The sequence below is a fragment of the Diuraphis noxia genome, unplaced genomic scaffold (assembly GCF_037042655.1).
Source record: "Diuraphis noxia isolate RWA-SAM2 unplaced genomic scaffold, SU_Dnox_SAM2 contig0003, whole genome shotgun sequence".
NCBI lineage: Eukaryota > Metazoa > Arthropoda > Insecta > Hemiptera > Aphididae > Diuraphis > Diuraphis noxia.
Window position 1 is genome coordinate 63708206 of NW_028301713.1, and position 27818 is coordinate 63736023.

General features: G+C 27.7%; 2 protein-coding genes across 10 annotated transcripts in view; one reads left to right on the forward strand and one right to left on the reverse strand.

Moving 5' to 3' along the window:
• Window positions 1-26960, forward strand: magu (SPARC related modular calcium binding-like protein magu). 2 transcript variants are annotated; one of them, XM_015509746.2, is made up of 14 exons: window positions 1-446; window positions 1459-1646; window positions 10139-10307; window positions 14104-14316; window positions 14402-14449; window positions 20053-20148; window positions 21624-21863; window positions 22490-22645; window positions 22814-22894; window positions 25839-25961; window positions 26041-26221; window positions 26310-26394; window positions 26487-26667; window positions 26730-26960. In XM_015509746.2, the coding sequence occupies exons 2-14, from the start codon at window positions 1560-1562 to the stop codon at window positions 26801-26803; spliced, it is 1734 nt and encodes a 577-aa protein (XP_015365232.2). In that variant the 5' UTR covers window positions 1-446; window positions 1459-1559; the 3' UTR covers window positions 26804-26960. The 2 variants fall into 2 exon arrangements, with proteins under 2 accessions (XP_015365232.2, XP_015365233.2); XM_015509747.2 differs by lacking the exon at window positions 14402-14449.
• Mical (Molecule interacting with CasL) overlaps window positions 25738-27818 on the reverse strand; it is a 38930-nt gene continuing 36849 nt past the window's right edge. For all 8 annotated transcript variants that reach the window (XR_016191194.1, XR_016191193.1, XR_016191192.1 and 5 more), the window contains one exon: window positions 25738-27663. Coding sequence is in view for 1 of the 8 variants with exons in the window: in XM_089224692.1 (XP_089080818.1) it covers window positions 27629-27663 (35 nt within the window). In the remaining 7 variants the exon portion in view is untranslated. The remainder of the gene's footprint in view (window positions 27664-27818) is intronic.

Below are 27818 nucleotides of genomic sequence, written 5' to 3' on the forward strand. Positions count from 1 at the left end.
CTAGCTACGCGCGCCGTACGTGTCGTAAGAGTAGGTATAGCCCGACGGTCCGCCGAGTAAACCACGACACCGACACGAGGACGTACCTCTAATATTATGCTTAAAATTTATTCTGTTATTTAAAACATTTTTTATTTTATATTTAATTTACCGATCGACTGGATATACGAATCGTATTTTATCCTGCTCATATAATCTTCGTTGTTGATATACTTCAAGTCATTATTATCATAATTATTTTAAATCGTTATTTACCGCGTATTTATCAAAACACTTGTCGATTTTTGTTTGCCGTTCTTTTTCTTGTTTAATGCAGTTCGGTTTCTTTTTCTGCCGCGTCTGTTACATTGTTCGCAACGATGATTTTATTGTGATACGACAAACTTCTGCAGCCACATACACATAGACATACAGTTGTGCACTCAGACTATAAAAGATTTGTGAAGGTACATTATAAACAATCATAATTATTTATTATTTAATTACGATTTTTTTCACGTTCATTTCATGATATACTCTTCATTTGTACGCTTGAGAAAACACTTCTTTAATTCCAGTTTTAATATTCAGTAAATAAAATTAAGAACATTTAATAAGTTTCATTTGCTCACATGTTAGTGGAGTTAAAGCGATATTTAAAAAAAAAACTGTTATTAACACTGAATACATTGTTTTGCCTATCAGGTACTTAAGGGTAGTAGGAACACTATAGGAACTGCAAATAATATTATCTGTGTGATTTAAATTTAAATAAAAATAAATTATTAATGAATATAGTATATAAGTTTAGTGTACATTTTTTTTTCAAAATCAATAATTTAAAACTAAACAAGGTTTATACATCGAGTATTCGAGTACCTATATTGTAATAATATGTATGTTACCTAATTACCTAATCACATATCTAATTGTATACTATAATGGCTATACCATAGAGTAATATATAGTAATTACTCTATGGGCTATACCTAGTGACTACATCGACGATTTTACTTAAAACTTTCAAACAAATATATAGCGTTAAGACTCTACGGCTATATCGTCATGGTTATGTTATAAGCCAAAATAACCAACGAAAATAAATGGTGTTGGTTATTTGTTCGACTTCAACATGTTTGTATTGATCTTATTGCGAAGTGGTGAAAGTTTTGATTCCTTTTTATTATGATGACAATATTAGTTATTAATTAATGAAAGGTAGGTATATAAAAAAAACTAGGATATATCCTCCGGATGCTATATAATGAAGTAGGTTTAAGTCTACAAGGTGCAGAACATAAGTACAATTATATGTATAATAGTCATCTCTATATATTTTATGTTTATTGAAAACATCCCGCGATGAAAACATGTTAAACGAGGCAATAAATTTTATCTTTTTTCCAATTATAATATATCAATTAAACGCACATATTATATGTATATAATAAATATTATATACATTTCTTCTGGTTACAGGCATGTGCTTAAGTCGATTGATGCACACGTGCTACGGCTACAGAAATCGGTAGATCGAAGTATTGAACACCCCGGAGAAGAATGACACGTCAATTACCGTCATGAACTTTTATTCAGTCGCTGAGCTATTGCCATGGTTGTTGTTGTTATTTTCCTCGACTGGCTTCGCTTCTCCCGTTCCAAACAAGGTGAGCCGCTTAATTTTCTACTTTCCACAACGCTCAGCTTACTAAAACAAATCCGTTTAATGTTAATCCAAAAACAATGCAGTATTATAAATTATAATATAGAAAATAGCAAGTCTTAAGAAATCTGAAGTACAATTATATTTGTAATCAAACAAAACAATCTATCTCAATTGTAGTTAATTACTATCGCCAGCTGAGTAAATATATAATATCTAATTTTAATGTTTTCAGTCTAGTTTTATATAACGATACAACAACCCCAATCAAATTATCGTACACATATTATTTTATAATTAGGTTAATTATTATCTACGTTTCGTCTTTATACCAAACTGTATAGGTAGTATTATTGTATTGAATGATTTTTCGAGAGAAAAAAAGATATACCCTCAAGGATCTCTGTTCAGAGGCGGCACATTGTCTGGCACGTCTTGAAATAGTTTTTATGAGGTCGATTATTAGCTGGGCGTGTCTCAAACACCTTTTCATTTATAAGCCCTCTGGTGAAAAAAAACCATATACATGAGATATGAGAAAAAAACATTGGTGCCGGCGAGTCTAGGGTTGACTTCACAATACTATCGGCACACCTGGCTCAAAGCGAGTTGTTTATGGAAGCCCATTATTTATTTGTATCGGGTGTTATATACCTATACGTACAAGTTATCGAAAATCTTTTAAAATAATTTATGTCAATTAATTTTCATTTTATAATAAATATATTATTTTATTGGCGAACGTATATAAAAAAGAATAGATCATACACTTAAAATTAATATTATATTATAAAAATAAAAACAAAATACAAATTACTATAATACGATTATACTGTCATAGTTAACCCACTATCGTACATGAATCATAAAATAAATTTAAAGCCTTAAGTACCTGTGGATTATTAAAATATTTCTGAAAAATATAATATCTATAGCCTATAGGATATACGTATATGTATATTATATTCAGAAAGTTACGTTAAAAATGATTTACACAAAACCTAATGTAAAAGAAATACAGGTTAATAACTATTGCTGCAGTAATAATAATAGGTATACTACAATTCAACATTTAGATTTAGAGTTCAAAATATACACAAAAATTAATAATTTTTCTTCTGTTTCATCGTATTGTAGTATGTACCTACCTAGATATAATTTATTTTTAACACCAAATACAAATTTTTATTTAAAAAAAAAATTAAATAATTAATAACATTAAGTGCTAAAAATACTGGCTATTAAATTTAATTTTAAAACAAGATTAGAAAAAATATATAGGTACGTATACATATGTTATTACTAATTATCCACATCCATGATAGTATTTATTATATATGATACAGGGTGATTCACCATGCATATTCACCCCCATTTTTTCCTTTAATAATGACATTATTCAAATTCTGATTTTAGCATTTTTAAATATACTCAAAAATAATTATTTTTTCAATCCCTAAATTTTTGTGAAGTACTTAAGGAATGTCCTGTGGTGGATCAAACTTCTGTTTTGCAAAAAAAAACCCCTATTTTGATCCAATTTATTTACTAAGTTATTTCATTTTGACGTATCAGAATCAGATGTTCATCAATTAGTTTTGAATTATTTAACTATTCGCGTATTAAAGATAATGGTTTGAGTGATTTAAAAATGTTGATTATTAATATTAATATCCTCCTATGTCCTATCTAAAGTTAATTTCAGAGTTCCTACTTATTCTTCCAGATTCTCTATTACATTCCATATTCCTTTCAGCTGCTGTAATTATTTATCTAATCACCTTATTGTTCGTATGATGAAACTGGCCAATGAGGATCCATAATTCCTTAGTATTTAGTGTAATTACTGTCTGTATTCATTCTTAAATATTTGTAATTTTTTTGTTAATTATTTTTCAATACAAAACAATGTAATTGGGCTCGTTCCGTATTTAACAAAAATAAATAAATAATTTGTAAAGATGGTCTTAGTATAATAAATACTAGATCCAATATTACGTCATCTGTTTTATATTTTAGTAAAAATACTTTTAATTATCCTCATTATAAACATTTCAATTTTTAATAACTGAAAAACTACTTGTCTTAATTTTAAATTGGGTAGGTACATCAATATTTTCAAAGTAAATCCACTAAATGATTTACAGTAAAAAAGGGGGATTCTTGTTTGAAAAAACAAAAGTACGTAACGCTACAGGAAACTCTTTACGTGGTAAAAATCTCATACATTTGAAAATATGTTCTTTAAGTATACCTATATTAAAAGTTTTAAAAAATTAAATTTTGAACAACTGCATTATTAAAGAAAAGAGAGAGACCATACGAATCATCCTGTATATTATAATATATAAATTATAAATATCATATAAGTAAATAGTCGTTTAAATTTAAAACATATGATATTTATGATTTATATTAATGTGGTACTAGGCCACTAGGGCAATGACATATTATTATGGAGATGTCAATCTTCTTCTCTGGTACAATTTACGTGCAATATCTTTATACACCTATACTAATATTTATAAAAATAATACAAATTTATTTATTTATTTTTATTATTGTTAAATGAAATTCCATGATCAAAATTAAATTATAAGTCAAAATCATAAATACTCTACAACAAACGCATTTCGATTTTCATTAAACTAACGAGTAGCTATTTCTATTATATGCACTACTATACGATACATATTTTGGCTTTTGCACTATGAAATCTTAAGAAATAAAAATAAGCATCTGTCATCTAAGATTTTATATAGGTAGATACGTCAAGATTCCATGCTCATTGCTCAATCATACTATATATTATATATATATGTAACGAGATATTGTTATTTTTTAAACCTAAGGTTTTGAAAATAAAAAAATTGTTTATTGGTGTAATTAATTAATATATATTATCAATATATTTTCTATAAACTTTGTGTGCATCTTCAATAATATTCATTTAAAACGATAAAACAGAATAATAATGTAGGTACCAAAAAAAATATTATGATTTCTTAATTGTGGGCATAGATATTTACATACTAGTAATCGTGACTGCGACTGTGCGAGTGCTGATTTAATTTCGAATAAAAAAATATATACCTTAATATAATAATTATATCCATAAACCAAGTAAACTATCGTGGATATAACTATAAACTATAGACTATAGTATAACTAAATCGAATTTAAAAATTCATTATATACAAGTTTCAGTCTCGTATTTTAACAGCCAAGCCATATAGCGCTAGAACGTCTGAGTTTGTATGTCGTTCTATAACATAATAAAAAATGATCTAATAAAGATGTATATTAGATAGTGGATGATACCATAAAATCAGCTCTTTACATCATTTAGCATGACAATATTAAGCGATTTTAATCCACTGCTAATTACTAGCAACGAAATTATCTGTCGGTAAAAAAAAATCGACATAATAAAATATACGCAAAACCAAAAGCTACTAAATAAAAATGTTTTCAAGGTATTATTCCACTTATTCATGTCACCAAAATAACAACCATGATATTATGATAATCATTCAACAAATTTAGTCAAAAAAATATTGATTTTAATTTTCCATATGTTTTTCAATTAATATAAATCCTATAACCATCAAGGCAATTTATTTTTGGATATTTTACTACGGTGTGACCAGTAGGAACCTTTTGTTAATTTAAGTATTAAAAATGATAATTTTAAAGCGTTTTATACATGTAATAAACATAAAAAACAAAATAAGATGTAGTATAAGAAAATTAGATTTGCGTTCACTAGTTTTCTAATTCAAATACCATTATGGCATTATGCAGTCCGGAAAATTAAAATAATAGCCACTGGAGTGATGAGTTATGAGTTTATGACTATATTATAATATTATTATATACCAAAACGGCAAAACACAACTAACGTTGACTCACCACGCGCAAAAATAAATATTTGCCTACATAAGATTTTATATTCGATAAAAACATTCTACATTTCTAAACAATTTATAGATAAGATATAAAATAACCAGTTTTCGTCCGAATTCCTATACAATCGAATCCGTTAGCAGGATATTATCGTTTTAAATGTTTAACGATTTTTCGGTGCCACACATACGTATAAGGTAGTTATTTGGATCCCTCCCGTACTGTCATATAACGCTCATATTATTATTATTATTATTATCATTATACGAGTATTCGAATACACTTATATGCATTTGTTGGATGTCACCGCCGTTCTTCCGTTAACCTTTTTGGTATAGCTGGTATAGGCACTGCATATAACATATTATATTATAATATTGTCTCCGCTATATGGACGTTGGCCACCGCATTATATTATGTGTGTGTGTTTAAAACGAAGACGAAATGCGGTGGCGAGTAAAATTACAATGGAAACCTTTGAAAACCTGTGTGTTGTCATATGTATCACAAGCCATAACCTTGAAAAAAAAATTACAACCATACGCGCGTGCGCGCGCACACACACACACATTTATGTAATATTTATATATATATTAGGTATATACGTTTATAATATTATTGCGCTCGAAGAGATTATCCAAATCGGTCGAAGATGAAAAAAAGAACACGTAATAAATCTCTTACAATATAGGTATACGGTTTATCCAATTCGAATAGTGCATTTATGTTGTATAAGTGGACCCAAATAAATCACCACCACAGAAGGAATAAATATCCGTTACGACTTACGACGGTGAAGCTGTTGTATTATAGGCATTTAGTATTCTTGCGATTTAATAAAAAAAAATGAAAACGAATCGTTGTTTGTATATATAACTACATATATATATATTTATAAATTCGAATAATCAAATTATTGACTCCTCAGATTTACTGAAACAATAATATTTTATAATACCTACTTAACCATACGATTATTATGGTAAAATAAACAAGTCCTTCAAGTTTTAACACGGTTTTTAAATCATTTAGGTACTACGAGTATAATATAAAGATATTATTTTTTGATAAAGATAAAATTCTTAATGGCCTCGGGTTTGGCGAAAAAAAACCTTTGAAAAATCATTATTTTTAATACTAATAAAATACAAATTTAAATATTATAATACAAATAATATTTTATTATTTAATAAACACATTTAAAATGTTAAAATTAATTCATCAACTCCGCTAATATCATATAATTTGCTACAGATAATCAAGTATTAAGAATTTGATATTACGATAGTAAATAATAACAAAACACATCATACTAATTACTGACACGGTGGTTACACTTCTTGTAGTTTTGAATAAATATACAGTTTTCTACGAATTGCGGGAAAAAAATCCCCAGTAGCATTATACTGGGGATAATATAAATAATTTAATATACCTATAATATAGTAAATTATATATTAAAAATAAAATAAATATTGTATATTAGGTATGTTAACAATTGTTATTTTATAAAAACTGTCCTATACCTTAAAAATACAATAAAAAATTTATAAAAAATTATTAACAATAATTAAATATAAATAGTTCACTGAGATACCGTACCTTATAATAATAATTGTATATAAATTAAAATGTAAATAATATAATATGTGACAATACCGAGGGTTATAATAATACTAATAATTAAATATAAATTAAAAAGTAATGTGATTATAATATTACCTAGTCATTAGAATGCGTGGTATCTAATATCTAATATCTTAAACCGGAACTGAAACAAATAACAACTAATTGGTCAGTTGGAAATTGGAATTACATCTTGATCGCGTTTATTTTGAGTATTTTGACATACATTTTATATACGTATAATGTAATACATTTATATATTTAGTAATATTTAATTTATTATAAAATAACAATTTTTAACATAATATACAATATTTATTTTATTTTTCATATAGTAAAATTTATAAAATAATATAATACTATCGGGAATTTTTTTTCCTAGTGTGGGGATTTTTTGTCCAACTACCGTTCTCTACGTCGAAAAAATGTTTTCACAGTTTTGAAAATAAATGTTAAGAAAATACGTCATATTCTATGTTATTACAAGTACATTTATACTTAAAAAATAAATATCATAAATGTTAATATTAAAAACACTGAAACCAGGGTGTGTATGTTTTCTATATTGTCCCAACCAAAGTATATAAATAGATAGCCGATAGGTGGTAATAAGCTTATATATCGCAATTTGTAAGCTTCATAATTGCATTGGTGAAATCGTGAATGCAATATTGCAGGTAGGTAAACCAAGTCAGACAAGTCTTATACTTTTCAATTCTGACAGAAACACACCATAATACCCGCACGTTTGTCCGTGTAATATGTATTATCCGACTATCCATATCTATATATTTTTGCATTATATGTGTAAAGCTATAATACATATTTATTACTACACGTACCTTATATAAATATATAATGTAACAACTGTATATTATATACCTACAATGCTGCAGACGAGTATAGTCGTGGTGGCTATCCAATTAATATCATTTAGAAGAGACCGGTTGTCGTAAAATTATCATCTTATATAGAGTTATTAATAAAACACCTATACATTATTTATGAAAGAATAAAAACCACGGTGTTAAAACTGGTTTGTTTTTCACAGTTCGCTGATCAGAGACACGCATACATCGTATAATATGTCGTGTAAGTAGTAGCTATATATAATATATTGTAATACTGCAGTATTAAACGCAGATACTGCAATAATTTAAACGTTCGTTTTATTCTTGTGATAAATCGACATTCGTTAGTTTGACGTCTGCAATAAAAACATCTAATAAACTTTAAATTTCTAGTTTAAATTACTATTGTTGTGTTATTTTCTGTAAAAATAAAGGAAAGGAAAAATGTTTCATTAAGTAGGTACTGTTACATCACTAAAAAATTAATAGTTTTTAAACTCTATAACTTTACTCTTTACGTTTTGTGGTATAACTTTAACTACCAATCTATTAATATAAACTTAACTATCTGCTACTTCCATCTGATGCAAAGTATCAATTGGTATTTGGTATTAATACCAAAATTTTATTATTTAAACATCTTATCGAAATTGTTATGGGGTAATATACTAACATTATAATTTATAATATACTAAATAATAGGTGTATTATAAAAGTTTTCGATTTCCTACACTAACAGATATATGAATTAATATTTATAATAATTAATGGTAAGCACCAAACATAATATTATTTAAAATACAATATAATATTAACCATGATGAACCTAAAATTGATAAATGTGATATGTGAACGTCGCCACAATTGGAGCAATCTATAGTATAATGTCAATGTCATGGGCTCTAAATATTATGGGAGGAGGATGAGACGGCTAGATGATTTCTATAAAATTCAAAAAACATCTTTCTTTTTCAGTTTAATAATAACACATATTCTACATCAAAATAACACAATAAGTTTTTGTGACAAGATTGATAAGTGAATAAAAATTAACAATAATTCACAGTTCAAACGTTCAAAGACAATAATTTATATGCGAAAAACATAATATTGCTTATCAAATAAGATATTATGCACTTAACTATCTATACACAATACTAGAAACGGGTATGTTTAATCATTACTCAAGAGGTAAATTCATATTCTCATGTGAATACAATTCTAAATGCTTATGAGTAATAATGTGTTATACAAGTATTTTTTATATAAAGAAATATTTTACGCATAGCTGGTAGATTGTATTCATGTATACAAAAGACGATTGCCTCCAGAAATTAGTGAAAAAATTCGATAAATGTTTTCCCCGAACATCCAATTTGCTGACAAAAAAGGTCTTTTGAATATAACTGCGAAACCAGTTTTTCGTACATACAACTATAACGAGTAACGACGTTCAACCTAGTACACTATACAGTCATGCGTTCCAAGTCTTTTTCCGATTCCAGCTACAACGTCTGTGGCGAGCCTGTGGTGGCGCCAACAAAGCTATATTAAAAAGCCGAAATATATTTCAGATATTTTTTTTTCTTCTACCCCGTCATCGTATTTTGGTCCTTGCGCGGCCGCGTGATGATAAAACTAGTTTCTTAAATCATTTCTGAATATATTCGTCATCACAATCATCATTGTAAAAAACAATTTTTTTTCGTCCACCCGTCTTCTGCTGTAGCAGTATAATATTATAATATATAAGCATTCAAATAATATTATAATATGTATATTGTACACGTATTGTATATTAATGTATAATATGATATAAAATAAGTATTACAATTTAGAATAAAATGCCTCATTATTCCATTACGGTAAAATACTTGTATAGTAAGCCGAGTTAATAAATAACGTTTATTTTTATTTTTATGTGTATAATTAAAAAAATATCTTATTAAGTTAGTTATAAAGGTAATATGTATATTAGGTACCTATATAATTAAACTTAATAATGTTTTATATATACTAGACTAGATATATCACACACACATACATCAGTTACCTAGTTTCATATATTATAAATAATATGTGTAGGTACCCTAACCTTATATTGTGTCTGCAGGAGTTTGATTGCAAAGGCCGAGTAGAACGGTGCGAAAGGAAGAAGGCCGCCACGAGGAGACCAGTGTGCGGCACAGACAACATTAGTTACCCGAGTAGATGCGCCTTACTGCGGGTCCGATGCTTTAATGACTCATTGTTGCGTGTCAAGCACCGGGGAAGATGCAAAGGTAATTCTAACATAATATTATAATGTAATAAATAAATAATAATTAATATTGTATATTGTGTGATGTAACTGGCACTTGTTGTTTTTCGCATATCATATAATAATATATTTCATTAGAATTTTTTTTTTTATTGACCATAAGCCCATTAAGCCTGTCAACTATTTCCAATAGCTGTTTGAAGGGGGTATGGGGTACGGTTTGTTTGGAATATGTAATGTATGTGTGGCAGGGATTTGTTGCTAAAACCACAGGTTGTCACCCATCCCAGAGCTAGCAACACAGGCTGGTACGTACATTCAGAGTGTTTCACGACCACGGGATTTTATATAGTAAAATAAATAATAATAATTGTGTAACGATTTTTAGTGGCTAACCTTTCTAGTAAAATCAAAAAGATTAAATTGTTCACCTATTTACCATCCTTTTTTGTATAATGATATTAATTCTATTAGCATCTAAAGGAGTAAAATTAACAAAAAACAATAAAATATATTTTTATTGATTTAATTTAATTTATTAATTCAAAACAAACATTTTATATTTTTTCAAATATTCCCATCATAAACATAATATTCGTATTTTATATTAAATAAGTATATATAATAGCAAAATTCATACATCCAAATCATTAAGCAATGATACTTTTATATTATACATAGGTAGTAGGTACACATCATTATTATTTAATAATTTACTGAATGTATTAAATAAACGTATTATTATGATCAAATAGATGTACATATATTTATAACGATGTAGGTGTATTTTCCTTTCAAACAATCAAAAATAAATTTCACAACCTGATTCTAAGGGTATTTTGCAATTTTCCAATATCGTACTGTTAAATTTTATAACAGAAAAGAAAAACACGTGTCTCACATGGCTATAGAATTTTTACTTGTGAAGGGTGAAACATCCGGGTGGTCTGCAATGTCTGTATATAGTATGAATCGATTATTTATGAAAAAGGTTAAATCTAAAAATTAAAATGTTTGGGAAATTATAAAAACTACCAATACCACTATTTATAATATATGCACACTAAACTGAATTTTGGGATCGTATACGAATTTGACTCTTTTAAAAAGTATAAAACATCCGTCTAGTCAAGAAACATATTTTTTTATAAAAAAATTATTTTCTAAAAAATTGTGACTAATTACATTTCATAAATAAACGATTCATATACATGGTGATCAACTATTATTAATTAATAGTAGTGTATTAAGTCAAAATAATAATTAATTAATAAAAGAACATATATACTAACCTTCAAAATACAACATATTATGTACACAGTGAGATTATGCTGAATAAACCAACCAACCAACACATTTGCCTATCCCTATGTATAGGTATAGTAACGTAATTTTATAGGAACAAGTATTTAATGTTAATAAATGTTAATAATCTTATAAGCTATTGGTTGATTAATTGATTAAACACGTAATTTTAAATTTGTACCTTTAAGTTATTTCACATAAAATATTTTCTTAGATTTATGATAAGCTAATATATTTACAAACGCTCTTACATTATCTACCTAATTTCCAATCCTAATCTACTTGTCAAAAATATCACGTGAAAGTCAGCAGTCTCTACCATTCCCGGTAATACTCGAAGAAGTCTTAAACGTAAATTTTGAAATAGTTTTCTAGAATACAGATGCAAAGTCGTACTAGATTTAATTACCAATATACAGGAGAATCTTCTAAAAATGCTCATCCTCGTTTTCCCCTTTATTGATTTTTATTAAAATTCTGGTTTTTAGAATTTTTAAATAAAGCTTTAAACCATATTTTCAAATTCCTGATAGTTTTTGCCCTATTTAAGTGGACGCTACATCCACATGTATTGTCTCCATCTTACAAAAGAAAAATATTTCGAAAACTGTTTTGCACAAGAAAGAATAGCAACCAAATTTTAACACTGTAAAGAGCAGAATATTTATTGTGCGACATTGTTTTTATTTTTTCGATATCAGAACTAAAAAAAAGTTATTCAAGTTTGAAAAATTAAAAACAACGTTGCACAGTAAATATTCTCTTCTTTATAATATGAAAATTTGGTTGCCTAGCTTGGATTACAACTTGAGTGGTTTTTTCGCGCGCAAAACAGTTTTCGCAATGTTTTATATTTGTAAAACGGAAACAACACTTGCGGGTGTAACGTCCTTTTAAGGCAATTGTCTTGTGGCGATATAAACTTCTATTTTTCAAATAAGTAATCCCCTCTTTTACCGTAAATTATTTAGCAAGTGATTTTTTTGAAATGTTGATGAATCTAAATCAAAATCCTATATCAAGTAATTTTTAAGTTATTAAAATATGTATACAAATGATAATAATCCTTAAATATGGTTTTATAAAAATATAAACTGTTAAAAAATGAGATTCCTATTTAAAAAACTGAAGTTTGTATTGTTAGATAATCGCCCAATAAGTGGTATAAAAAATCTCAAATATTGGAATAAAAGACCGAGGAAAATGTAATGTCATAAATTATTATTATATATTATTTTGTTAATTGTATAAATGGGGTCTATTTTATATATGAATACTCAATAATAAAAAAGAAACTAAAAATCTCAAATATTCAAAAATATGGTTTTCAAGTGTATTTTAAAATTCCTAATTTCAATAATCACTATTTGAATTTATGTATGATTTAAGCATAATTTATAGGGTGAGCATGCTTAAAAAACCACCCTATAAACTAAAGTAAAATTTAATTCAATTTTTGAGTGTTTTTAATGGGTAGTTTTACTCCTCGATATCTGTCCACTTATTGACTTATTTATCTATATCTTAATATTTAATGTATATAATTATTATATACATAATATGTCTTTATATCTTATGTAGGTATCTTATATTCTCACCCAAATTCTTTTAACTTATTTATGCACTTATGTCCTTATACAGATTGTATATTTCTTGTAAAAAAAAAAAAGATATTATGATACGTAATTTTATGTAATATACCTACTACCCAGACAATATTATCTCCAGCTTTATTATGCAAATCGTAAACGTGCCAAGGACGCACTTATACTTAAAAATGTATTTAAAAAAAAATGATAAGAATACTATATTAATATTATTAATAGTACATAAGTTATAGATATAATGACCTATATTTTAATTAAAATTCATTAAATTTCTAGATAAATATATTTTATATACTTAAAATTGATAATAATTAATAATATTATTATACTTTCACCAAATATTTATGATATTATTTTTTAGATATTATGAAACAATGTTCAAAATATTTATTTTTTTTGTCATAGTCATAAGTTTTTTTATAATAATTACAAAATATCAAAAGTACGATGTTCACTTAACACATATTATACCTACTAGAACTATGTAAATCTAAGTTAGGTACTATTACCAATTTTTTTATATAGATAAAATAATTCATTCTTAGTTCTCATATTAAAACATTAATAATTTTAAGTAGCTATAGGCACTATTTTACTAAAAAATCTATATAAACGATTATAATTATAATATATAGTTTATACTAATTATAATTATAATATATAGTTTATACTATATGCAGCGGAAGTTAATTGTAAATAAGTAATATTAATGCCTATGTTTTACTTGCTTGGTTATAATAATATATATGGGGAATTAATTTAAGATATAATTTGTTGTTGTAGAACTCGATATATCAAATTATTACTAGATCATGATTCATAATGTGTGTATTTTACATTTTTTAATAGAAAAATAAAAATAAATTGTATGTATTAAAATTTAAAACTATCGATTGTATAATATAGAAAAGCAGCCTTGTTGGGTGGATCAAACTACAAAATCAGGTGATCCAACTAGAACTCCGGACTCGTATATGCCCAGGTGCAAAGCGGACGGGACTTACTTCCGGATTCAATGCCATAAAAAAGAAGGATATTGTTGGTGTGTAACACCTGCGGGAAAAGTGGTGTCCAACACCATTGTTCGAGGACAAAAGCCCAAATGTGATAACGACAGAGGTTAGTCAGAAATTATATTTCAATAATACATAAATGCTTACGCTTGTATTGTCAAACTCTATTATGTAGTATTGTGTTTTGATAGGCAAATGGCGTAGAGGTTCTTTGCAGAAAGGAGGTAATCTCAGAAGAGGTAAACAAATTTACAGTACATAGTTAGTGTAGGTATAATTGTTGAAAATACTGAAGTAAAAAATATAAATTATTTTATACATTGCTATAGAATGTTACATATTTTATAAAATAATATTTAGAGTAAGAATATAAGTTTAATATGATTACTTAAATTGAATTACGCAATTAATTAATATAAATATAATTATAGTTAATAATTTTAGATTCCGCGATGGGAGCAATATACAATATATAGTATAATAATGTGTTGTTTTTTTTTGGGATGTCTGTCATCACCATTTGAGTCATTAAAAATGCTTCGATTTTCTACTCCCGGATTTTATTATAAAAAAATAGTGAATTTAGTTGGTACCTAATTTGGAGGGCGAGGGGCCAAAAGTAAAAATTTTCAAAAGCGTTAGGGAAAACAAAAAGAAAATTTAACAAAAAAAGGGGAATTTTTATGCAAGCCAGTTTTTAACGAAATCGTCGTATCAGGTACTTAAAATTTTAACTAAATGTTTATAATATGGCCATTGCAAGATACATTTTTCAAAACATTTAGACTCTTTTTAAACTACCTATTTATAGACAAATTTTCTAGTTGTTTTAGTTTTTTTTTGCGGTTATAATAATTAAAAGTTTAATACAAGGTTTTTTTTAACAGCAATTTAAAAATATTAAAGACTAGCTTACCCCATGCACTTCGTTGCCCTTAAAAAATGGCAATATGTGACAATCAGATATTCAGATTTGATGCATGCTTTGAAAATAGCTGTTTTAATTATAATTTCAAATGAATTACATTACTAAATCGTTTATTGTTGTAACTATACAAAAGTTTACGACAATTTAGCCATATTTATAATTTGTATAAGTATTTTTTAGATAAACATTTATTATGATTCTGTTTGCTGTCCCGCCCGGCGTTGCCCACAACTTATTAAGTAACAGTTATGTGATATATATGTTCAACACTTCAAAAATTTGATCGGCTTTCTTGATATTATATTTATTTCAATTGTTCAAAACTTCTCTGTATACTATATATAGCTGACCCGGCAAACTTTGTTTTGCTATATCTATCATAGTATCTGCCCGTAACTTCGTTTGCGTAGAATTTGAATCATATATCATATGATACATCATTAAATTGTATTGAAAATAAGTAAACATTAAATTTATTGGGTTAGAGCTTCTCTGTAACGATGTTTGATGTTGTTTTATTTTGTGGCAGCAAAATAAATTGCTTATCAGCAGATTCAACTCGTGATAGACCCATATACAGTTGGCCATGAGTAAAACATTCCTTTCGTAAGACGATCCCTTACTAATTCGGAAGTTTGACCTTGGGAATTGCTAATAGTCAACGCGAAAGATATTTTTACCGGAGATTAAAGCCGTTTAGACGGAATTGGCAGATCAGTTGGGATCATCGGTATCCTCGAAATATGAGTTAGCTGATCAGCTGCTGGGCCAGTAATAATGGTCGCTACAATTAAATAACTGTCCTTTAATTCTTTAATAAGCTGTCTTGTTCCATTGCACATACTCGGAGGGCTTAAATGTCTAAGAGTATGATTGGAATTCCGATTTTTGATGTCAATTCGTTGTTGGCAATCCAGAAAGATTCAGTGAATTAAAAAATTTTTGAAGATAATACATTGCGTCTCCGATGTCGATCGATTTGTAGTTTTTTATTTGGCCAGGAACTTTTTGTAAAATCAGATTGTTTATTTTGTTGACAGTATCATTCCTAGGTGACACTATTGCCCTTGAACACAGCCAATGAAATTTCTTTTCATGCAAATTCTTCATGTCAGAGTAAACTGCATCTATCAAATTATCTAAATTATGAACTATCTGCACTATAGTGACTCATCCAGAAGGATACCACAATTTTCGCTTAAATTTGGAGTGGGAAAAATTCCTTCCCCAATTTTTAGCAATTGTTGTGGAAAATCACTATCTGTGATTTCATTAAGATGAGCTCTCATATTTGTTCGTAATTTTAAATTTTCAATCGAAGTCCATAAAGGCCAAAGGGGACAATTTTAAGCATGCTTTGGTGATATCTGCTTGCGTACATCTGTTAATCACGGGAAGTGTCTGTCGGAAATACAAAAGTAATCCCGCCCATGAGAGCAGAAGAGTTTCTAAGATCTTTCAAGGTTCTGTCCAGGGTCTCTATATGTGCTCTATGACTCATGGTACATTCATCCCACATAATCAATGAGGCGTCTTGAAGTAATTTACCAAGAGGTCTATTTTTGCGGATAGAACATATAAATTGTTGCTCAAGATTTACAAATTATGGAAGTTTAAAAGTAGAATAAGGAGTTTTCCATCATTTAGGAGTGTTGGAGCAATTCCTGACGAAGCAACTGCTATTACTATCTTCTCGGATTGTTTTATCTTCGCAAATATCAAATTTGCAAGGAACGTCTTTCCAGTGCCACCTGCATGGAGCATCCCAAAAAGAAAATTTTTCCCTTGTTCTAGTCTCAAAAGCATGTTTTTGATCTGGGACTAATTTTGTCAGGTTTTCATTGACAAAAGAGGTCAAATCATTTGTATTATAATGATGTGCCATTGTATATGTTGCATTGTTTTCTGTACGAACTGGGGAAGGTAATCCAAAACGACTTAGGTTTTTATCATTTAATTGCAATAATTTACTTCCGATTTGTATCAAACCTTCATTATAAATCAGCTTCTGGTGTACTTATTTACCGGCCATTTACGTAGTTTTCCACCTCATCGTTTGGGTTTTTGACGCTAAAAGTAGCTTGGTCAGATCCTTTATTGATATATTTACAAATATATTTGATGACTATTTGAAAATGTATTTGAACGTTCGACACTTGACTCTCTTGCACGCGATTTTGACGCGTATTCTCTCTGACTTGCAAGACGATTTTCAGATTCTGATGGAGATTCTCCATCACGACGTATTTTTATTTCCCTATCCTGTGAACTATTTGTAGAAAGTTGAGATCTTGGTGTTTTGGACATTTTAAAATGATAAAAAAAAAAAATAGGAAAAATATTCGCTGCCGCATACAACCACTGCATAGCAATCCAACCACGCGAGTGAGTCGCGGTCTTTATTTCTTGACATTGACCTGACCAAAACGACGTTCGTTGGAAATTCCGAGTGTAATGTATTGTTTTTGTGTGTGCGCCGACACTAATAATAAAATAATATTATAGATCGTCGCCACGACGCCGATAACAGTCGTTCAATCGATTGTATATTTATTATTAGTGTAATAGTGTCGGACTGTCGGCGTACCCAGGGCAGCGCCGTGCGGGTACGGCGTTATAATATATACCATCCCCTATTATAGCCCCTTACAGCCCTTTTTTAGTATTAAAAAGTAGCCTATATTTTTTCTCAGTGTCTAGACTATCTATGTACCAAATTTCGTTTAAACCGGTTCAGTAGTTTCGAAGCCTATTCAATACAAACAATCAAATCTTTCTTCTTTATAATATTACCTAGTATAGATACATAAGCATGATTTTTTTTTATAAGTAATTTAGGTTAAAATTTGGACGAAATTAGACATCTAAACGAAAAATTACGTTGTTAGTTATTTTATTAGAACTTAAAAACATTATTCGCGGGTAGTCATAAAATTATAAATTGTATTAAATGTATATTCTAAGACATTTTCATAATATCTGTAGCATTCGAAAAACATATCATAAAATATAATTGTTATAAGATGACAGACCATCTTCCCTCGAAATTGTGTTTGGTATAGGTACAATGATATATCATTTAATTGAAAATTAATACATCCATTATAGTGACTCACTCCATACCTACTTTACAGCATACCTAAATTTTGTTCACATGAATTGCCTACCAAGTCAGTTAAACTTAGCTTTTTGAATGAATTTCGTCTGAGACGTAAATCGTACTACTTTTTCACGTACAATTAATATTCATTAGTGATTCCTAAATGAACTGAAGTAAGATTGAAAAATACAATAAATTTACATCAGAACATCTGACAAATAATTTACAATTTAATGTACTTTTTAAATTAAAAACAATGTTATAATATTATGTAAATCATATCTTTCAATATGACTACTAAGTATAAATTAAATATAAAATTCAATTAAAATTTATAAAATTACTATTGACAATGGGGTGTGAGCATAATATTATGATATAGTTACTTTTCGATTAGGAAATCAATATTGTTGTTAAAATTTTTATTAAACATATAAACCATAAATTTCATACAAAATAAAATATTTAAAATGTTATACATTTATATAGTTTATATGAAACATTTAATTCAACATTATTATCTTTTTAAAATTAGGGTAGTGTTGTAAATGTATTATACTAAGTATTTCAATAAATACATTTTATTCACGTAAAAAACGTATTTATAAAAGTAATAATCAGATTAGAAATCATTAAAACAAAATATGTATAATAATTCATGATATCTTTATTTTAAAATAATAATGGGACTAGTACACAATTCGCATGAATTTAGTTAAAAACAAAGCTTACTACTTGATATTTTATCCGCTGCATCAAAAAACATTAACTCATAATGTTTTATGTTTAACTAGGGCCATCTATAGGCAAGGCCGTAATCGAAAACTAATTTTTGACGGCGGGGGTCCAACATTTTTTAGTATAGATAATAATGATAATATAAATATTACGTTTAATATTTAAAAAATCTGGACACATTAATAAATAAATAATATTCACAGCTTAAAGTTCTCTGGTTAACTCAGCCTAACCATCACAATAACGAAAAAATTAATTTTATCCATCCCAAACGACAAAAACATCATTGTTAAAAATTTTAATTAATTATATGACCCAAAATTTCATTTTTTTTTACCCTTAAACTTCACAATAAATGTGAAAGTAAAAATGTTTGAGATTTCATACTTTGTAATATTAATAATATTGCAATAAAAATTGAAAGTAAAAGAAATTCAGTTAGTTTAAAAAAAAAATAAATGCCTAAACCTAAACGTATTGTATATTGACAGGTATCATTTTTATAAATTTCACTGATTTTCTAGAGAAAATAATTTAGATATTTATAATTGTATAATTTATTTCAATTATTACACGATATGAATTTATGAATTTCAAAAATGTACGTTGAAAAGAACACAGACTTTGTACCTAATATATCAAATTAAGAAAATGGCGTATGGTGTATTGAGCTGACTGTGAAAAAAAGTCTTTATCAGTTTAACTTCAACTCTTCAACCTAAAAATTCTAACTTGTATCTGCAGTACCTAATAATGTGATGTGTGTACTTTCTTTCCCTTTAAAAAAACACATGCTCTAAAACCTTAACTTCTTCAGTAATTGATTTTGATATAATTTTTCTAGCTGTAAATATTAGGTATGTGTTAAATCTGAAAATACGGATACACAATAATGAATAAATGTCGGTATAGCGTCCAACAACCTATAAAAGTGTCTAATTCTAATTTAAGCACTCTATATACGTTAGGTATATTAGAAAGTATGGATATTAGACAATTAGACATTATTAGTCAGTAGATACACATATAATTTAAATTTATCAATTATTATAAACAAATGGACACTGTGTTTTTAGAATGCAGTAAAAGCGATAAAGCAATATTTATCAATAATTTAGTCAGAATATTCAAAACGGAGTACAATCGAGATCAGTACGCAGCACTATTAAATGGTAATGTAATCAAAGATATTATATCTATTATTATTATATTATATATTTTTTTTTTTTGTAGATGTATGCAAAATATTTTGATTTTTTCAGGGTTTTAATTTTACATATTTAATGATATTGTAGCTATTATTACATATCACACAACTGAACATATGACATATATAACTACGTGTTGGTAAACTATTAGAGGGAAAATATATAATATATAGGTACACATAGGCCATCACAAACCTTCCTTTAAAAATTAATTTAAATATGGAAGAGAAAATATTTACTGCTCTCATTGTGTCTATTAAGTTTTTACTCACCAAAGAGTTAACTTCATTTAATTTTTATGTTCATTAATATTTGATGTATTAGAATATTACAGTTCAATAGAAACCTACATATTAGTATTTGTTAAGTATAATCATAAACGCAATAATTGCCTAAAACACCTATGGATTGTTTTCAAAAAAAAATATATATATATATATATAATTAAACCAGTATATGCCATATTTCTACAAATCATAATTTATTGTAATATTATATCGTAAGTACCAATGTAAGACACATAAATTAACAAATAAAATTTTTTCGTTAACTGAAAAAAATGTATTTAACTTCCTATAGAAATATTTAGAAATCTATTGATATAACTTTGATTGAAAACAATTCAGTAGTTTTTGAGTTTATTAAATTCAGATAAACTAACACCCATTATTTATTGGTTCGATTCGATTTACCCACGAAAAAATGAAAATAATATATAATATAGCGCTATACAAGTGTATCTTTGTTAATATACCTCAGTCATCGGATAAATCTGTGTCAGCGTAACAGACTAGCGAATTAATTCAACCGAGATCAACAACAGATTAGATATAATATATGCATTTAGGCACTTACTTGGTATAAATCGAATATGCGGTTCTAACTACTCTCTACATTTTCTTGATATCGCTAAGAACAAATTGAAATTTTCAGTAGATCGATCATGTGGTTTCTAAATGTATAAACTACAAACATACATATTAAATTCTAATATTTGTTTTGAGGCATAGATAATTTCTTTATTCAAGGCCATAAACACGATGAGATTTGATGAAATTAATAATTTATATACAAAATAATATTAAATTCTACTAGTAATTTCCATTATAATTTAAAATCTGTAATATGATTATCATTTCTAAACAAAAAAACTACACAATAATACACGGTGACATGACATCAGGCATTTTTTACTTTACTTGGCTTATAAGCACCGTAGCGTGATGTTAAACTGTCCTTCTTAATTGGCCATCAAATGCAAAAAGAATTTTTCTAACAGGTAGTTCTAAATATTAGCAAGTTTAAATAAACAAACTTTTTAGCTATGTGCAGTGATAGACAGATTAATTATTTTATTAAAAAAAAAAATACTTTTATACTTAGTATTAAGTAACATAATTAATATAATATTCTATTTTCACAAATTATGTTTATAACAGGTGACCGTTCAGTACTGGACCCGATTACGTTGGACAAACGAGTCACTGAATGGAAATTCAGTTCTTTGGACACGGACAAAAACGAATCCCTCACTAAAATAGAATACAGAGACCTAAAGAGACTAGTTCGCAAAGTAGTCAGGCCTAAGAGATGTTCCAGAACATTTATCCGCACGTGCGACACGGACCATAACAGCGTAGTGTCGAAAATCGAATGGACGAATTGTTTGTCGATTGACGGTAAACCATTGTTGATATATTATTATATATTTATAGATGTCATGTTCGTTTCCGTCGATAACTTTTTCTAAATAATAATTTTAACAATGAATTTGGATAATTATTCCTGTATTAAAAAGATAACATTATTATGTTATGATGTAACAATATGTATCTACTTATAATTTAATATTTATATAGTTAATTTAATACTTTAGTAGCATTTAATTTATTTAAATATAGATAATTTACTCCATATTAAATTTTAACATTTTGAGTCAAGTTTAACAAGGTATACCTATATGCTTTTAACTCAACGTCCTTAACTGCTGTATACGAATTCAGTCTACAACTCTTGTCGTATCCAACAGATATGTTAAGTTAAGTAAAGTAAAAAAAGTTGCTTGCAAACAAGTCCCAATAAAACTTCTTTTTGAACGTATTGGTTTACTTTACATAACTAACTTTACTAACTCAACTACTGGACACTAAAGATAATTATTTCATTAATTTAATCTTTGGTATACGGACCTAATTGTGTTAATACAGATACTTATAACCTATATCTTTATAGTACAATATATCTGTTGGAACTTGAATTTTATAAATATACTTTATAATTTATAATATGATGTATTAACTATCAGAAATATCGGGCGTAAAGTCATCGACAACCTCGACTACGACGACGACAACCACCACCACTACGACTACCACTACAACGACCGAAATCCCCCCGCCGGATGACTACGAAGATAAAGACGACGATGGAATCGGACTCGAGGAAGCCGATCCTGAAGACAGTAAGTACAATAGTACAAATACGATATACCTGCCTAGAACCCACATATATTATATATATTAGGCAGGTATTATGATATTATATTAAAATATATCATATTATTAAACATGTTTGTTCTTTCCATATAAACCACGATGAGATAATAATGAAATACTTTTTGTATTCGCAGTACTACAAGAAAGCGTAGCTACGCTTAGTGGTACTCTTCCGGGTTTAATGGCCGAAGGCGACCAAGAGGAAGAGGCTGAAGGTATTTTTGTTCATTGATATACCTACAATTATTATTAAAACAGTAAAACGTTTAGTACCATACTATACAATATACATAATTGTATTTATTTACTAAACTTAGGTACACACAATAGAATTAAGAATAGTTAAATATCAATTACCAACATTGATCAAAATTTAAGAGGACGCCACACTCAAACGTGTTGTCTTTGTTTTACAAACCTATACAACTAGTAAGAACTTTTTTGTGTGGGAAAGAACTGAGAATGCTAGAGTCATAACTAAGAGAGTAAGAAACGACATTTTCACACAATATAAAGATGAAAACATTTACCGTGTTACATCGTTTTTATTTTTTCGTTATTACAAGTACGAAAAATGTCTTATTGTTTAAGTATTCACTATTTCAAACTTGAATAAAGTTTTTTGTATTTTTGATACCGAAAAATAAATTTTAAACGGTAAATATGTTCTCATATTTTATAATGTGAAAATGTTTCTCTGTTGATTGGAGCCTTCTCTATTCTTTCCCACGCAAAACCGTTTTTTCTATGTCATAACTATAGTCGCAACTAGAGGCCAAACACTGGGGGTGCTAAAATTATGTAGACGAAACAGGTCCGTGTGGGCCACGCCCCCACATCCCTAAGTGCCATTCGCCAATTTTATAATTACTATAACCAATCTTAAATGCACTATAAAAACATAAGCACACTAATATTTAAGTATCTAAACAGTAATATACCTCATAAATACATTAGCTATATTACCTATATATTCATATAATAACCTAGTATAAGCAGATAAATAAATGTCAATGTTACATAACTAATATTTGATACAACCCTATTATATAACTATAATCATCATAAATAATTTGCGTTTCCACCAAAAACGCCAAATAAAAAACAACCTTACGTATAACAAAGAAAACTTTTTTCATATGATTTTTCAATTTTTGGTATTTTTGATCTGGGGGTGCTAAATTAACGGCTAAGGGTGCTGAAGCATATCTATAAGACTGAGGCAACACGTGCAGATGTGATGGCGTTTTCTTAACACATAGACAATATAATATTAGAATATCTGAGATCTGGGTATACAATCCATGAACTATGATAGTACATATTTTAGTTGATGGCACAAAGAATATACAATCACTTACAATAATAATAATAATAATAATAATATTTTAAAATAATTGAAGATGAAGAATGTATAAAATTATGTGTTAGGAATCTAACGCGCGTGTAGGTGTAAGAATGATTTAACAGCATTCCTAAAGGATTGGGTAAATTTACTTAAAACGTGGCAATATTTTTGTTTTATGTTTTAATCAATCACGCTGTATAGGAACTTACGTTATACTATCGACAGGATATTATTACACAACCTACCATCAGTTCGGCTCAACTAAGATTAATGTCAATTGCATGTAGGAAGCTTGAAATTTATTCTGGAAGCATGCTGTTGTAATATGAGTTTACGGCAAGAGCACTGTTGTTCGAGTTGTGTTCCGTTTACCTATATTATAGTATACCTATACTCAAAGATATCTTGCCGAATGACCGATGCGTAGATAGCAGCTACGTAGGCGGGCAACACCAACAATAGTAACCGCATATGTTAGCTGACAAACAAAAACTAAACACTAAACTACAGAAATCATTCAAATCTGTAGCTCGCGCGACACGGTTTAGTGAACAACTGGAAACCCGGTTTCAGTTAGTATATTCGTTAACCATAGATTTGGTAGAATGCATGGTAAACCGTATTGGATGTAGCCGTACACCGCGAAATGCTCAAGACGTATTTTTTACAATATTATGTCGATATGGGGTCTCTGCGCAGCGATAACGACCACGTCGAAATGATCGACTTTTAGCGCCAACCACATACTGACGTACGTAACCACTTTGTTGATCCGATGTTCCACCTTACCTAGTTACCTACAACAGCCTACCAATACGGCAATACAGTATACCGCGTCCATGGTCCATCTATATCTATATATCGAAGACTGTTATAATTTATAATACAATACCGATTATAATATAGTCTATATATATATAGGTACTAATATTATAAGGATGAAAAAATTAAGTTTCAAGAAGAACAATTTGATACGTATCGACTGAGAATAGTTACGTACCGACTCGTATCGAAGTCCAAACTCGATAGGTACAGGTCGATACATAGGTATCAATTGTATATTAAACGTGTAATTTCTTGAACACTCAAAATTAAATCGATATCGATACACTTCAATTTCCTCCTTGAAAATCTTGAATGTTTGTTTATTCATAGTAATTTCTGTAAAATTGTTTAACTCATTTTAATTTTTTTTGTTATTATCAGAAAGTTACACAATCCTGAGCATCTTTAGGATATATTATTTTGTATCGATAAGCGGCCCATAACTTTTTTTATTGCAACTTTGAAAATCTTTTATAAAAATAATATTAATAATATAAATAATAGGTATAATATAATTTGTTCATAATATGGGGGTTGCTATTTGTTACAAAAATTAATATAGTGGAAATTACTCATTATGATTGGATATAATTTTAGACCTGTATTTTAAATATTTTGTCAAAAACATCAAAATTAGTGTGACCACTAATCATTAAGTAGTTCCAGAAATTATAATATTACTCAATACTCATTTGTAAAACTTTACAGTACACTGTGAACGTATTAGTTAAAGTAAGTGTACATATTAGTATATTTCTAAAGCCCCATTTATTTAAATTTATTATTTTACTGTACTTATTAATTCAAACACAAAGTTCAGGACCTAGGACCTTAGGTGATGTAAAATACCATGTATGATATTAAATTTAGAAAAAAAAAACTAAATATATATTATTGATTTTTATTGTATATTTTCATAACATATAGGAATACAATTTACCTTAAACTTAACATTTTTATTTTATTGACATTAAATTTGTTTTTAGTTAATGATTGTTTAACGGACAGACAGGAAGCATTAGATGATCCATCGACTTCATCTCACAAGTACATACCAGAATGTACAACAGATGGAAGATATAAACGTGTTCAATGTTACAAATCAGTCGGTATGTACAATAAGGTTTAATAGGATTATCATAATATAAAACATTGTATTTTATTTGAGCGGAAATGTTTTTAACTTAGGTTACTGTTGGTGCGCACAAGAAGACACAGGAAAACCAATACCTGGAACCTCGGTGAAAGATTCTAATCCTAAATGTGATGATGGCATTCCTTTATTTTCACGGCCAATTAAAGGCTGCCCAGAGCATAAAAAAAATATTTTTTTAAAAGATCTCATGGATTACCTACGACAAAAACACAGGTTTATTTTACACAAATAACATTACATTTTATGATTGAGACATAATTGTACTAATATTCTACTTATTCTGAACTTATAATTTTTACAGTAAAAACAATAATGCATCATTTTCTAATGACTATGAGTCGATAATTTCAAACATTTTTCATACTTTGGATACAAATCACAATAAAGTAAATCATTACCAACTAAATGTTTTCTGTTGATACATAGAATTCTAAATTTAGTAGTAGTAACTTTTATTTATCTCTTTTGAAAATATAAGGTGTTAGAGCGCAAAGAATGGAAGAGTTTTCGTGAAGAAATGTCAGCCAACAACAAACTAAAAAGATGTGGGAAAAAACTGCCTCGACATTGTGATGTAAATCATGATAACAAAATTGGCTTTACAGAATGGTTAAACTGTTTAAATGTTAACCATGTTCAGACTCAAACACAACCCAATGGTAAATTATTAGATAAATTATAAAATCTAACAAATATTTGAAAAATTCTGATTTATTTCTAGAATCCAACACAACAATAATTGCTAAAAGAAGAGGGCCTAATCCACTTGAATCATATCTCAAGGGAGATGACTAAATGGCATGATAAAATAATAAAATAAAATAGAGCAAAATTAATTTTTATTAAGACTGTTTGTAAATTATGAATTAACAGCTTTATATTACTATTACTATTATATTACATATATGACATAATATGTACTGTACATTATATAAACTTTTTTCTGAAAATACTATATTGATCTTTATAATATTATAATATATATATATAAAAAAATATTTATATGATATATATTTTGATTTTTATTTAACTAATTTATAATAAAATAAAAGTTTTATTATTAATAGTGTTCAAAAAATATTTTTATTTATTTTTATGCTTAAAAATAATAAAACTAACATAATAATAATAATTACAGAATATTATTAATGTTAAAAATAAAAATAAAATAATAGAATATAATATGAATGTCAAAAAAATAAGATAAGTAGTGTTATAAACAATTTAAAAAGTTAATTTTTATAATATTTATATTAAAAATTAAAATATACGGCCCAATTGAGTAATACATCTAAACATTATATCACAGATTATACAAAATCAATATATGAATCGTATTAAATAATTTGTTAGCTTTGGCTTAGGATTTTAAAACTTAAGTAACTTTATATGCTGGGTTAAAGCTTTGACTCGTTGATTAAAATAAAACTATCACACTTTAGCTTAGTTATAATACAAACAAAAGAAGAAAACAAGTAAAAAAATAAATATAATATGATTATTTGTTCCATAAAAAAACTTAAATAATATATGAGCTATAAGTTCCTGTTAGTAGGGATTCTGTCGATGTTCTAACCAGAAATGTACAAGTATTATTTGTAAATATATTAGTAATTATAACTAATGAGCTGTTGATAATTTGCTCCAATCGTTGTCTGTAAAAAAATAATTTTAGATCAATAAATAATAAAGTAGCTGTTTGAATGATAGGTATAAATTTAAAATAATAAAATAAATTTTAAGCTATACAGCAATCATTTTATCATTGTCAGAGCCGGATTAAGGACCAGAGCTGCCCTGGAGCAATATA